The sequence below is a fragment of the Petaurus breviceps genome, unplaced genomic scaffold (assembly GCF_028583685.1).
Source record: "Petaurus breviceps papuanus isolate PSGF00001 unplaced genomic scaffold, PetGlider_PUasm1.0 90700, whole genome shotgun sequence".
Classification (NCBI taxonomy): domain Eukaryota; kingdom Metazoa; phylum Chordata; class Mammalia; order Diprotodontia; family Petauridae; genus Petaurus; species Petaurus breviceps.
Genome location: NW_027187315.1, coordinates 729,527 through 745,058, shown reverse-complemented (window position 1 = coordinate 745,058; position 15,532 = coordinate 729,527). Strand labels below are relative to the sequence as shown.

General features: G+C 33.9%; 2 protein-coding genes across 6 annotated transcripts in view; both read left to right on the top strand.

Annotated features, from left to right (window-relative positions):
* RPGR (retinitis pigmentosa GTPase regulator) overlaps positions 1-15,532 on the top strand; it is a 93,972-nt gene that overhangs the window by 58,537 nt on the left and 19,903 nt on the right. For 4 of the 5 annotated variants that reach the window (XM_069065685.1, XM_069065684.1, XM_069065683.1 and 1 more), the window contains 2 exons: positions 3,800-3,865; positions 7,357-7,926. In XM_069065685.1, coding sequence (XP_068921786.1) covers positions 3,800-3,865; positions 7,357-7,926 — 636 coding nt within the window. Of the gene's footprint in view, positions 1-3,799; positions 3,866-6,861; positions 7,927-15,532 lie in introns of all 5 variants that reach the window. The other variant, XM_069065681.1, reaches the window with a different exon arrangement.
* On the top strand, positions 7,933-9,747 carry LOC138144389 (cilia- and flagella-associated protein 251-like; the record flags this gene model as incomplete). Its single annotated transcript, XM_069065676.1, has 1 exon — positions 7,933-9,747. A coding segment is annotated over one exon (732 nt), but the record flags the coding sequence as incomplete, so codon positions are not given.

Below are 15,532 nucleotides of genomic sequence, written 5' to 3'. Positions count from 1 at the left end.
TCCTGTGAGAAATTAACACATCTATAACATAGAGAAGGGGAAGAAAATTTGTCAAAGGAGAAGCAAAAGGAAACAATTTTAAAACAATGCATGAATTTTATAGAAGCCAATGTGGCTGATTTTGAAAATAGGATATACAGAAAGAACTTAGAGATTATAGATCTTCCAGAAGAACGTAGAAATTTTTTAAAAATCCTAATGTGGGAGGAAATGATAAAAGACTATAACTTTTGAAGATAGTACAACACAAAGCAAAAGATTACTCAAAACCATAGGTGGTCATATTGAAACCCTAAAGCAAGTAGTGGTTAAATTTCACAATTTCAATAACAAATAAAATTTTCAAGCTTGCTGGCAAAGTAAAATTTACAATTTCAAGATTGATTAACTTGGAAAATACCATTTGCTTAAAGGTATAGCAAATAACAAAACAGTACCAACATGTGCCAAATGACATGGTATATAAATTCATAAAGGTAAACTGAATTCCAAATAGATGTAGATAATTATAGAACACATTAACTAATAGGATTTTATGTTCTCAAATCTGAATAATAAAAGGATAAAATTATAATAAATAAGATAAAACTTAAAAATAAAAACATTATAGAAATAAATAGAAACTTTAGTTGAAATACTTAATAGTATTAAAGTATTCATACCTCTTAGCACCATGGAGTACTTTTAAAAAATAGACTATGTGCTAGGGTACAAAGAAATTATTAAACAACACTAAGAAGCAGATATATAATAGTGTATAAATTACTTGGGGCAAGCAATAATTTTAATGTATTTTTTCTTTGTGACAGTAATGGTCTGCATGTGTGTGTGCCTCCATTGACACTGATAACTCAAAATATCTGACCTTGACCACATAAACTGATTAAGTTGGTTTCTTTACCTTTCGTTCTCTATTAATTCAGTCCTATATTTCATGTCATAAACACATTTAAGTGATCCCTTTTGTTAACCTTTAATTCTGGGGTCTTTTTAAGAATAAATATTGCCCCCAAGGAAATATGTAAAAGTTATAGCTCTTTAAGAGCACATTTCAGTGACTGGAGATATTGCAGCATTTGTTGGTGTGTAGAAGTTAAGCATTTCAAAGATCATTCAAACCCATAATGAAATAGTAAGTGCTACAGAAGAGCAAAGGAAAGTGTAGTCAAAAATGGAAAACAGTGCCAAGAATTTAAAGAAGATTTCATTAAAATAACCTAATTAAATCCTCAGAAAACAAGCAAAAATCATCAGAAGTACCTGACAGCTAAAAATTTGTTATTGATTCCTCTACAGTGTGGAGGGTGCTCCTTGAAGTTGAAAGAACATCAAGGAAAACAGTTAAAAAAAAGACTATTAACTGGCTGTGAAGAAAATACACTTGTCATAAACAAGACAATACAAAGTCTTAAATATTAAGCAGTATAATTTTTACTGATTAAAAAAACTTTTTCATTCAAGGCTATACTAGAACTATTGTCAGAAGTCTATGTGAGCTGGTAAAATCTGTGCATCTTTTTTTTTTTTCAAATGCTTTATTAACTTCTGATTTACATCATTCATTTCCACCAGATTTTGAGTTACACATTTTCACCCCGTTTTCCCACTACCCACTGCCCCAAAATAGCAGTCCCACAGTATATCCCCTCCTCCAATCTGCTCTCTCCCATATCTTCTCTCATACTCCCTTTGACTTTTCCAGTAGAGCGTGGTGGATCTCTATGCCCCAAAAATCTGTGCATCTTTATCAGAATACAAAACATCCACCCATAAAAATATTTTACAATCTTTATTTCTGATGGACCTGAAAGTCTTGGTCCTATTTAAGGAATAACAGACTCTGCTAAATATATTAATATGCAGAGAAGCAGAATTTGTCTGAAATTAGAGAAATCCCCAAGTGGAAATGGAATAGTGTAACATGGCCTTACATCGTATTAGACATCATAAAAAGTAAAGAAATTTTTCCAAGAGATGTAGATAAACATGCTTCAGTCCTCTGAGAACTCGTTTAATTCAAACCCCATTGAAAACCCATGGGCTATAATCAAGGCTAGTCTTGGGAAAATGGACTGATCATCATATGTTTAACATCCATTGTGACAAAACAGTTCCAGAGTATGTATCAAAGTCTTGTGAACTCAATGTTATATCATGTTGAATAATTTTTTTTTTACAAAAAAGCATAACACATTAAAACTTTTTAAAGATGTAAAAATCTTAAAGTTTTTATCGTCTATCAATAAATTTAATTATTTTCCTTTGTTCCAGTTATTTTGCACACCATTGTTACTAAATAAATCCTTTGCAGATCAAAACATAATAAAAATAGTAATAAAAAGAGGGAAGACAATCAAAAGAGGGAAAACATACTTAGATCAAGAAAATAATGATAACTTGAATTGTGAGAGAGTAAGAAAACAAATCAGAGAAACATTAACTGTGAAAGAAAATGAAAACGATGAGGCATTATACCAAAATTTCTGAGGTGTGACTAAAGCAGTCCTCAGAGGAAAAATTCAAACTTTCTTTCCTTCTAATGCCTCATATGGCATAAAAGTGGCCCTGGATTTTCGAAAGATATAACAATAGAAGGTAAGCTCTGCTTCTAGCTATGCTAACTTTAAGTATGGCCACAGTAACAAACTTGAAATCTGTTTTCTGAGGACCAGTCAAACTAAGTATAGAGAGATCTATTACCAATTGGCTGGCCACATGGTGATGAGTTTGTTTTGGGGTCACAGCAACTAAGGAAATAAAATATAAGATGATCCTCATTCTTCTATAGATCCTTTCCATTTTTATAGTGCTAGTGGTCAGAGTAGTAGGGTAGGAGGCAGAGGGTGCTAAGGATCACAAAGTTTTTAGACCACTGACAGATTTAATTTGACTCTAAATGTACCCTAGTTCAAAACCTCCAGAACATATATTAACAAAATAGAAAAAAATAGTATTAATGATTAGAGGATGCAATTTAAAAATAGAAAATAAGCATACACCAAATAAGCTAATATTATCTTAAGCTTCATCAGGAATAGCGATGTTTATGTTGGATAAGACCTCAAAGTCCACCTATTTCAATTATGAATCCACTTTCTAACATATCCAAATATGTAGTCATGCTACAGCTTTTGCTTTAAGAATTCTAGTATGAGAGAACCCAAGGAAGTCCATCCTATGTTTGGACAGCTCTAATAGGAATTTTTTCCTTATATTCCACCCTGACCTTAACCTAGGAAAAGATATAAGACGACTCTATTGGAATATAATAAAAGCCCAGAAAATCTAGATAGAGCACCAAATCTTGAAATACTAGAACTGAGAAGCACCTTTAAAGTTTCTTAGGTAACACTTTTATTTCTCTTTTACTTTTTAGAGCATTTATGTATGAGTCATAGGCAGTTGTGAAAGTATTTAAGCAACAGGATAATCTCGAGTCAGTGAATTCTGTTATTTGCTTGTGTGTTAACAGTAAAAATCTTAAATCTCTGGCCCCTTTAAAGTCCAGTATAATTCTCAAGTTACCAACCTCAGCTTCTCAGAAGAATACCAACTAGTTTTAATATTGACCTAAGTAAAATATAAAAGTAAGCTTGTTGCAAAAAAATGAGATAATATACCAAAGCAAAGAACAAATGACCTTAGGTTTATCTGATTATTAGCTAAGCTATCTCTTTCCTTTATTAGTGTGGTTGATTGAGAGTGAATTATATTTATTGAACTCGTAAATGTCATTTTTATCAATGCAATTTATATGGCATCACAATCTTTTTATAGCAGATATTTTTGTTCATTTCAGACACATATGATGAGCCTGAATTCTACTGATCAATCTTTAAGGTTGTCACCTATTCAAAAACAAAAGGTAAAGTACTAAGCACTATTTAATGATAGTGCTTGTCAACATCTATTTAGAAAATAACCATTTTTCTTTACTCGTTTCTTGGAAGATTTCAACAAAGGTAAATATTTACCTGTTTCAGAACATAGGAAAAAAAGAGTTTTCTCCAACATGTACTATTCAATATAGAATATGTTCATATTTTAAAATTATGTTGACCACTTAGTACCTTTCCTATTTAGGATTATTGTCTTATTCATTTTTTTCCATGATAATGTGACCATAAAGCAGTAAGATGACATTGTGGCATTTGATGGCATAGTTGCTCTGTGACTATGGAAAAAATTAATTAGCTTTTCTAAGACTTATTTATAAAATGGGTAGAACACTTGCACAGGTTGTTGTGAGGAAAACTGTAAATCTTAAAGCTCTTTACAAATGTGAATATGTTTGTTGTTATATTGACTTGAGTGACTTTGGGTATTATTTTACCTCTTTGTATCCTCATTTTCTCATCTATATGATAGAATTGGGCTAGATCATATGTTTCTTAATCGATAATCAGTGGTCTAGTACTGTTCCTCAGCAAATTTTTCTGAGTTCATAAACTTTTTTTAATATCAAAGTTTTAAATTCTTAAAACCTATATACTTAGAAAAGGTGGTCCTCTCACTTTTTCTTGCTCTTCTCACCTTTGCTCCCTTGTGAGAGTTTATATCATGACTTTGAAGGTCCTTGCTAGAGAATTTTAATATTTTACCAATCCATAAAATGGTTTGAACTGGAAAGTACTAACTAGAAAATCTTGTAAAACCAAGCTGCTATGATGATAATAATTGTTCCATTGACAGAGTTTAATTTGAGCTATGATAATGGGAATATCTTTGATAATATGATTTTTTTAAAAGAAATAAATCTTTAAAGTTTACAAAGAGAAAGCATATGGATTACCAGATTAGTAAATTAAAGAGAAAGATTAAATGAGCACACAAAACATGTTATATATAAATGATGAGGAAAGATATTATATGACTGTTAAAAAACTGGAGGATGTTCTAATAATCTTTATTGTAGAACTTTAAGAATTAGAGGGATAACAGAGCTTAGATATAGAAAACATTTTTACTAATAAATAATTGAAAAAATTATCTATAAACTTTTGTTATTAGAAGAAAGTAAGATCTTGCTACTTTGGAATAAAATATAGGAAATCTTTGTTATTCATCATGGATGTTTTCCTGAGGATCACATAAATGACAAACTTTTGAGTAGTAGAAAAGGAAGATTCCTTGAATTGTTCACACCTTGTTAGATATGATAGTACAGAAAGTAAGGTGGGTCCCAAGTAGACCTCTGGTGTCTTTGACACTGTGTCTGCTCTCAGACTCTGGGACTCTCATGTGTGTGTATGTGTGTATCAGAGAGAAATAAGAGAGAGGAAAATTTCCTTCCCAGTTTGGATCATTTTAAAAAATTTATTAATTAATGGAGTATGAATTAGTAAAGTTAATATTATGGTATGAGCCTGTGATTTCATTTATATAGAAAGGCTTCCTGGTGAGGAAACTACCTCTTCTATTGCAGATCAGCACTTGTTCTGTTCTTTATAGTAGTTTCCAGAAGTTACCTGGATCATTTGCTGGTTAAGTGACTTGCCCAGGGTCGTGAGGCCAATGTGTGTCAGAGGCAGGATTTCTATTTAGGTTACACCATATTTTACACCACTCCATTCTGCCTGTTGTGTAGGTTTAATTAAATAACCTAATCTGTTATAGGATCATAGTTCTAGAGCAGGAAGAAGTGTCAAATTTCATTTGTATCTTATCCAGACTCCCCATTTTATAGTTCAGGAAATTGAGTTCCAGGTTGATTGAAGCAACCTATGCCCAGTCATATAGGCAGTAAATGTCAGATCAAGGTGGAATTTGAACCTGTGTCCTCTGAATCCCAAATTAGTGCTCTTTCCATTGAATGTCAGAAGCTGCTTCTTATAGTGGATTAAGAGACAACTTTTCCATCTGAAATACCTGGGTTTAATTTGTTTGTCTGACACATAATAGCTACATGACCATGGATGAGCAAGTCACCCCTCAATGATCCAGGAATAACATGAAGGCTATGTTATAGATGAGTTGCATTTATGGGTGAGGTTTCCACACTGGGAATTCTCTAAACTGATGAAGTCATAAGTCTGATCCAACAAAGAAATTCCCCACAATAAAACTGGTAAAGAGGGCCAGCCAAAACTTTTTAAATGAGTAGAAAATTATGTCTGGTAGATAATTCATTTTTGTCTGGTATAATTTGGAAAAAAAAATTAAATTTGAAACCTCCTTTGCCCTATGATATTTTCTTTCCATTAGATCATGATTTTTTAAATTTATTTCTCCTTTCATGCTTTTATTCATTTTCTTTTTAATTTTGTGCTTCCCATAGAATTGAAGAAAAATAAAAATGTGACACTGAGAAATGAGAAAAATGGAAAGATTAAAATGCATGTCTTCTAGATTTTCTAGTTTTTTTTTTTAAAAGCAATTGGGGTTAAGTAACTTGCCCAAAGTTACATGGCCAGTTATTTTATGTGGGTGTTAAGTATCTGAGGCCGGAACCAATTCCGGGTCCTCCCGACTCCAGGGCTGGTGCTCTTAACTCACTGCGCCACCTAGCCTCCCCTTTTCTTTTTCTTCTTTAAAAAAAAAAAAGTCTATAAGTTCAGAGTCTAAAAGAATAGATGCAGATTTAGAAGAAAATCATTAGTGAGAAAACCAAAACACTAGAAATGTAAAAATTGTTAAAGGGGGATACAGGTACATCATAGCATATTAATATGTGGTAAATTAGATCTACCACAAACTTAATGAGCACACATTATGAAAATGGAGAAAAGAACTGTCTAGTGAAATTTAAAATTTTTATTTTACTAGCGAAGTCTTAAAATGTAAAACCTAAGCAGAATCTTAGAGTAGATAAGCTATTTATGATAGATAAGTTGTATGATAACCAATTCATCAAATTTACAGAGTCTTGAAACAACCAAGAAAGTGAAACTTGAATCTTCTACTGAAAGCAATTCTGAGACCGAATGTGAAAAAGTTAGTGGAGTTGAAGAGATAGCAGAAACAAGCAAAGAGAGGCAGACACGGGATGAGTCTTTGGAGGAAGAGATGCTTATGAAAGAAGTAACAGTAGCTAAGTCACTGTCAGCTGAGCATATAAATAGTAACCCAGCCCAGTTTGTACCAAAAGCAAGCCCTGTTGAAGAAATTCCAAAGAAAAAGACACTTAAAAGTGAAGATGAGTCAATAAATTCTGATAAAGGCTCTTGTCACAAAGTAGTGGAGGAAGAAAGTGATGAAGTAAATATTCCGAAGAATTTAGAAACAATAGAAATAGCTTCTGACAATGAAATAGAGCAAGACACAAGTCAACAACTAGAAATAGAAGGTCTGAAGGATGAAGGGAAGGGAGGAGAGAACTTAGAAAGTAATGATAATGAATCCTCTGATGGTCCACAGGAACAAGACAAAAAGGAAGAACTACCCCAGAATGAACATAGTGAGAGAAGTGAAATTAAAATTAAAGATGAAGAAAATGAAGGCTTTGTTGAAGAACTTTCAAATGAGAAACAAGATAAAAGCTCTGACAATGAAAAAGAATCTATAGAAGAGCCAGAAAGTAACAAGGAGGGTGAAATTGATAGTGAACAGCATGTAGTTGAGAATTTTAAGCAGTCTCAGTTAAATGAGGAATGTTATAATGAAGAAAAAGAAGATAGTGGAAAGATAGATGACCAGCTCTGTAACCTAGAAGGTAGTGAGCAAGAGATTGAGGAGCAGGTTGAAGAGGAAAAAAAAAAAGTAAATGCCAGAGATGATGGTGGAGATGGCCAAGTGATAGAGATGCAGGAAGGAGAAAAGATGATGGAGGGAGGGGAGGAAGAGCAGGAAGAGGCAGAAGCAGAGGCAGAGGAGGAAGAAGAACATGAAGAAGCTTTGGTTTCCTTAGATGAGGAAAATATGGCTATAAATGAAGCAGAAGAGGAAGAAGCAGAGCAAGAGATAGGTGAAGGAGAGGAAAATGCAGAGGTGAGTGAAGTAGAGGGAGATCAGTGGGGAATAGAAGAGGAAGATGGGCTTGAAACTACTGAGAGCAGAGATGAAAAAGTATGTGAAGAAGAGGGCCCTGAAGTCAACAAAGGACCAGAGTGGGGAAAGGAGGAGGAGGAAGAGATAGATAAGCGAAAGATAGGGAGTCTGGAAGAGGAAGAGAGTTGGCAGGGAGAGGAAGAGCACTGGGATAAAAGAGGGGTAGAAGATAAATTTAAGGAAAATGAGGAAGAAGTAGGGGAAGAAGAGGAGGAAGAGGCAGAGAAAGGAGAGGAGGAGGACTTAGAGGAAGAGGAGGTGGGGGAAGAAGAAGAGGAGGTGGGGGAAGAGGAGGAAAAAGAGGTGGAGAAAGAGGAGGAGGAGGAGGAGGAGGTAGAGAAAACTGAGGAGGAAAGGGAAGAGGAAGAGGAAGAGGAGGGGGAAGAGGAGGGGGAAGAAGAGGAAGATGGTGAAAGGGGGGGTGAAAAAGAAGACCATGAAGAGGAGGGAAAGGGTGAAAGTGAGGAAGAGAAAAAGGTGAGTCAAATAAAAGGAAATATAAAATATGACAAAGATAAAATATACCAAAGAAACTCTAGTACCAAATCAGAGATGAAACAAAGTGATATACAGAGGTCTAAAATGAAATCACAGTCAAAGCAACATTTAGTGAATGGGTTATCAGATTCAAAAAAGTTTTGGAATAATGTACTCCCTCATTACCTGACATTGAGGTAATGGATTTGAAATTCTGATTTAATATTTATACTATTCTGCCAAACAATTTTAGAATTTAAGTTTTATTAACCAAGTCCTTAATACAATGGTAATTAAATGGATTGCATTATTATTGCTGGTGCCAACTTGGGGCATTAGTAGATTTTATAACTTAATTAGATAATTTATAATATTATTTAATCCTTTATGTAAACTTGTAACATTAAAGATGGTATTAAGTAGGTAACTATCCTTAGGAGAAATTTAGAAAATGATTTCTAAAATTGATAAGTATTTGCATATATAAATTATAATAATTTAAAAGAGTATACCTTAAGGATTCAAAATATTTTATAAATGTCTGAAAATCTTAACAAATTTAATATCCTAGATTTCAATTTGATACTTGTCTACCATGTTGATTGAACTTATGAGAATATAAATTATAACTATAACTGATATACATATTTATATAAATTAAAACTTTTACTGATAAGGCAGTTTATAAAGAAACAATGCTATCATTTTATTTTCTTACACATCTACATGTTTCCATTTTATGAAATCCCTTAATTTTTTTTTATTTTATAAAAGTCACAGTTATTTCATTCCTTAATACTAATCAATAAATCATCTTTAGAGTATACTTTTTTCAATGAAATGTAGATTAATTAAGATTTGTGTTCCTCCATTTAAGGACATAATACTTTGCAACAAGAAAATGAAAAATAATTCCCATTTTATTAGTTATAATACAAGTGCACAATACCTTCAAGAAATGGTTGGCTAGGGATAAATTTATTTGAATTGGTTATTTTCTGAGAAGTGTCACCAAACTGGTTTGAATTCATCCTTGATTTTAAAGAAATAATTTCTCTAAATGGTTAACATTTAAAAATAATGTTAATTTTCCATAAACTGTTGTTATTTTTAATTGGGCCAAGTAAAGATCTTTTGCTCTTTTGTCTTCTCTAACTTTCCAAACATCTGTACTGTACTTCATTCTCTGTTTGTTGTGTGTTCTCATATATTCTTCATTGACTGTCCTGTATTCATTTTTATCTGTTTTTTGTTGGAATGTTTCAAATAAAATACTTGATTAAATTGCATAATTAGTGCTTTTTTTTTTTTAAAAAAAAAGGCAATTTATATATTCACTTTCAGGTAAGTAACATTTACACTAGTTATTTTCATTTTTCCTTAGATGAACCAGTGTATATATCACAACTCAGGTTATTTAATCTTCATTTACTCTTTAATTCTTTTTAATATCACTTTTCCTGTTTCTTCCATATTTTATTTGAGAGGAATTCTTGCTCTTTAGTTAATAGGAATTGTTACGGAGAGTGGGTATCCTTTGAACTTAGTGTAGTGCTTTCTGTGTATGAATCTTTAAAAATTAGGATAGAAGGAATATGTGAATAATAATACGGGAGAAAGATTAAGGGAAAAGCAAAGGAACATTCCCAGAAGCAAAATTATAAATTTTTACTGTTATATGTATAAGAATCACTTCCATCTTTTCTAAGTTGAGTTAAAACAACGTATAGAAGAAATTCTGTAACTGTAGACTGGTTTATGTTTATTTGTATTTTGAATATAACAACACATTGAACATTGAGTAACCAGATTATCTAGTAGTTTTTAAAATAGTGTTGCATGACATAATTATTAAATAAGATGAATGATAAATTTGAGTTCTACAAAAGGAAAGCCACTGGATGGGTATGTAACTGAATACTAATCATCCTTGGTTGATAGAAGTGAATTTATACCGGCTTGCCTTTAGTTCATTCCCATCAAAATTGCTACAAACTAAACAATGAATATTTACATGAGCAGGAATGTTTTAAGGAAGATCACTGATCCTGGAATATAGTCTCAACTTTAACTCTTAACTAATACAGATCACTTAATTTGTCTCAGTGTCAGTTTTCTCATTTGTAAAATGAAGTTGGGACAAGATTCTTTTTTTTTTTTTTAAAGCAATTGGGGTTAAGTAACTTGCTCAAGGTTACAAGGCCAGCTATTTCTGGGTGTGGTGCTAAGTATCTGAGCCCGGATTCAATCCCAGGTCATCTCGACTCTGGGGCCGGTGCTCTTACTCACTGTGCTACCTGGCCGCCCCGGGACAAGATTATTTCTAATGCCTCTTCTAACTCAAATATGTTATAATTCTTTAGGAAAAGTATTAGTTTATCATTTGGTAAACTTTTTTTTTTAAGTAGCATTTATTATTCCCTTGATACTAATCTTCAATTTATTAACATTTCCCCTTCAGCCCCCCTTCTCCACCATTCCTAAACCTCATTTGTCCTTTCCTCCCTCAAGTTGCCAGGTAAAAACAGTCAGTATGCTTTTATTAAGCTTTTGCTGTGTGTCAAGCACTGTGCTAAGTTTTAGGTGTATGAAGAGAAGCAGAAGACATTCTCAGCTCTCAGGGAGCTCACTATTTCAAGGGGGAGAGGAAAAATAACTATGTACAAGTAAACTATATACAGGATAAATTAGAGATAATATCAGAGGGAAGGCAGTAGCATTAAGGGAGATTAAGAAAGACTTGCAGAGGATAAGATTTTAGCTTGGATTTGAATGAAACCAGGGGAATACAGGAGGAAGAGATGAGAAGGGAAGATAGTTCTTCCTGTCCAGTCATGGGAGACAAATGATGAAAATGTAGTCTCTGGTATAAGGAATAGCAAGAAGGCAGTGTCACTGGATCACAGAGTGCATGGGGTTGGATAAGATGTAAGAAGACTGGAGAAGTAGGAGGGGTCAAGTTGTGAAGGACTTTGAACACAAAACAGGATTTTATCTTTGATCACAGAGGTAAGAGAGCCACTAGAGTTTATTGAATGAGGGAGAGAGGTGACATTGTCAGATCTTTGCTTTAGGAAAATCACTTTGACTGTTGAGTGGAGGATATACTAGAGAAAGGGAGACTAACCAGAAGACTATTGCAATATTCCAGGTGTGAAGTTTTGGGGGCCTGAAACAAGGTGGTGGCTGTGTCAGAGAAGAAGAAAAAACAATGTAGGCAAGAGATATTAAAAACATCAACAGGAGTTGGCAATAAACTGGGAACTGGAAGAAAGTGAGGATAAAACCCCCAAGACAGTTATGGGCCTGGTGACTAGAAGGATGCTGGTACCATTAACAGTGATGGGAAAGTTCAGGAGGGAGGAATGTTGAGAGGGGAAAGATGATGAATTCAGTTTTGGAAATGTTGAATTTAAGATGTCTCTCAACCTCTTTGAAAATATCCAGTAGGATATTGAAGATAGGAGCCTAGAGGTTAGAAGAGAGTATAAGTAGATCTGAGGGTCATCAGCATGGCAATGGTACCTATCTGGCCATTGTTAATTTAGATCTGGTACCAGACCCTCATGAGCTCCCAGCATACCAAAACAACTAGATGATATGATTCCTTTTTGGGGGGAGCCCTATCAGTTATGTTTGAAAGCATGGAGAACTGGAGAAATGAAAGTAGAATTGGAGAAGAGAAAAATGTTCTTTTTTTTCCCCAAAAAGGGAATCTACACACTGTAGGTCAGTGAATTTGCCTTTGCTTGAAAAATTATGAATTTAGGTATTAAAGAGATGGTTAGTGATTATTTAGAAAAGGCACTGATAAAAAAAAACAGGGCCAATTTATGAAGAACAAGTCAATTTCCTTTTTGATAGAATTACTAGACTAGATCAAGGAGATATTCTAAGGTATTGTTTACCTAGATTTTTGTAAAGCATTTGACAAAAAGTTCTCATGGTATTGTAAGAGGACTTTGAAAGCCAGTGTTTGCTGTCAGGAAATTCCACAAAATCTCTTTACTTAGCCTGTTGGATAACCACACACACACACACACACACACACACACACACACACACGGAGAGGAAAGGGTAAGACAAAGCTACATGAGTAGGGTGAGCAAGAGAGACTTTTAGGAGGGAAGAGGTCAGAGGCAGAGAGGGAGAGAAGACTGCCTTTGCCATTGTTGTTGCATTCCAGGTACAAGCAAAATTAGAGACATCAAAGGAGAGGGGGCTGACTAAACTTAAGAGGAAGCATTGGGGCCCCAGCAACATCCTTGCTGGAGACCAGGAATGGAGGGATTGAGAGACTGGAACAGAAGGGCCATGGAGAGTGATTGAAGAAGTTGTAGTAGAACAGTGATGAAGTCACTGGTACTGGACTCTGGGCTTTAGTCATGTTTATATGGATCTTGGTTTTGCTGATTTCACCCAGTGGAGCAGACCCAAGGCAGTAATTACATTTTTCTTTGCCCTTTCCTTCCCTATGATAGATAGCATGTATTAGTTTCAAAGCTTTTTTTTGTTGTTTGTTTAAAGTATATCTCCTTTCCATTCACCTAGTCTTTAAAATCTATTAAGATAAAGCTATGTTTAACCATTGCTTTACTAATATATGGGTTCATTGCTAAAGGCACTTGATACACCAGGAAAGAGAAAGATCTTAATACTTCTTGTATTGTAGCTTGACTGATGGAGGGACTACTTTGATTCATATTTGTATGCTTTCCTCAAAGCAGAGAGAACATTACAGATCTGAAATGTTTAGACACAAAATGAGCATAGCACTTTTCTGTTGGGATAAGGTTGTGAGGTGGCCACCTCAATCAAATGTTTCTTCTTCTGTTGTATTTGTGCTCCCTTCTCCTCCTCCTTTTCTTCCTTCTTTTTCTTCTTCCTTCTTGTGTGTGTCTCCCTCACTCCTCTTTACCCTCCTCTTTCTCCCCTGCTCTATATTTGCCCTTTCTCCGTCTTGAAGGAGAGGAATGGATCCAAGGACGTTAACTATGGAAAAAGAGGAAATGGGAACTGGAAGAGTGGCTGCCCACACAAAGGTGGAGGCTGATCAAAATAACGGAACTAGTTCCCTGCTCACTAGATCAGTAGCATCTATTCCCCCAAACATTAGGCCATTCTTGTAGTTAAGAAGGAGAACTAGATGATAGTGTTTTAGAAGATGAGTTGGAAGGAGGGAGGGATATTCCAGGATACAGCATAGGTAATATAAAAGATAAATAAAAATTATTTTTAAAAGAATTTTATCAATAACTTGAATAAAGCCATGCTTATTTAATTTGCACATGATACAAAGCTACAGTAATACAGCTAATACCTTAAATGACAGAGTCAGGATCCCAAAAGATCTTGACAGGTTATAACCAGCCTAACATGGGCTCAGTGTAGTAAAATGAGATTTGGTAGGGATAAGAACTGTTCAAGGAGTAGGGGAGATTTGACGATATAGTGGCTCACCTGAGAGGGATTTGGGTCTGCTTTAATAGAAATTAGTATCCAGAACAAGAAAGGTGGTAGTCCCATTGACTTCACCAGATCTGAATTCCTATAATTATAAGTTTAATGTTTTAAAATGGACACAGGTAAACAGAAAGTTGGAATGAGTATAATGAGGTCAGGAGAAAGGTTTAAGAAAGGAGAATATTGTAGTTATCAGATATCAGGATTGGCATGTGAAAGATAACTCTGCTTCTTGACAATAAGTAGAACTAAGGCCTAAAAAATTATAAAGATTTCAAATATAAGGAGGAACTTTGTTTCAGATGAGAATTGGACTAAAATCTCTGTAATGGCAAACAAAATAAGATATTTTTTGCTGTTTTTCTGAATTGATTTTAGCTAATTAAGTGCCTTTGAGCTTCACCTTTGATTGTATCAAGAGTTTTTGATTGGAAACAGTATACATTGTATTGCTCTTAATAGGCCTGGGGGGAGTTTGAAGATCTCCCCTGCCCTTAATAGGCCGAATGTAATTACATGGGAGCACATTGTGGGAGGAGCTTGCAAAAAGGGTGGAACAGGAAGGAGCAGAGCTGGGACCTGATAGAATGTTCCACCCTAGCTTTGTGACCCTGGGCCAGTCATTTAATCCCAACTACCTCCAAAAATAAAATAATTAGTAACAAACAAGAATTTCAAGTTGCTTCTGCTTTCTCTTAGTTGGCAAAATATGCCTGAAAGTAAGCTGAATATTATTTTCCCTCAGATAGAAATTATAAAGGTTGAAATCTTCTGAAGTTCTTAAAGAATGGCAAATTAAATGTTTATGATATACCTTAGCTTTAGCTATTTTAACCTATATTTTTCTAACATTTTACTGTAGTTGCTTTAATTAGAATGCAGTAGTAGATTCCCTCATTCTTACTTAGCTGACAATATGGTCCTTGATTTGTTTTATGTAAAGCCATTCAAAGTGGCATATGCTTTTTTGATTATTTTTATTAAGGCTTCAGAGGTTAATTTGAATGTCTTTAAGGGCCATAGACTCATGAGCTTGGCGTTTCTACAGTCACTCTAGCTGCTTGAGATTTGTCTATTGGCTAATTAGAGTATTACTATATAAAAATATACTTTTCCTTTCCTTAAATCTTTCATTGCACACATGCAAACAGGAACAGTTAAATTATTATGCTTACATCATTATCTTCTTTTTAATAGATTTATTATCTGTTATTTTTATAACATTTAAATTTTCCTTTGTATCTTTTCTCATCTCCTTCCCAGAGAAACATTCATTACAACAAAGAATTTTTTTAAGAAATAGGAGGAAGGTAAAAAAAAATTTCAGCAAAATTGATAATATGCAATTATTTTGCATATATTGATTTATATTTATAATTTTATTTTTGTTTATATATATTTACATATGTTATATTTATATTGATTAAATGCAATATCTATACTTGTTAATTCCCATCTCCTTTGTAAAAGATTTGGGGACACACCATTATTTTCAGACTATCCACTGAATGCTTTGTTTGTTGAATTTTAAGTCAAAACACATTTGTAGCTTAGTCAAGGAATTACTGAGAAGCTTGACAACGAAAAGCAAATTATTATACCAAAC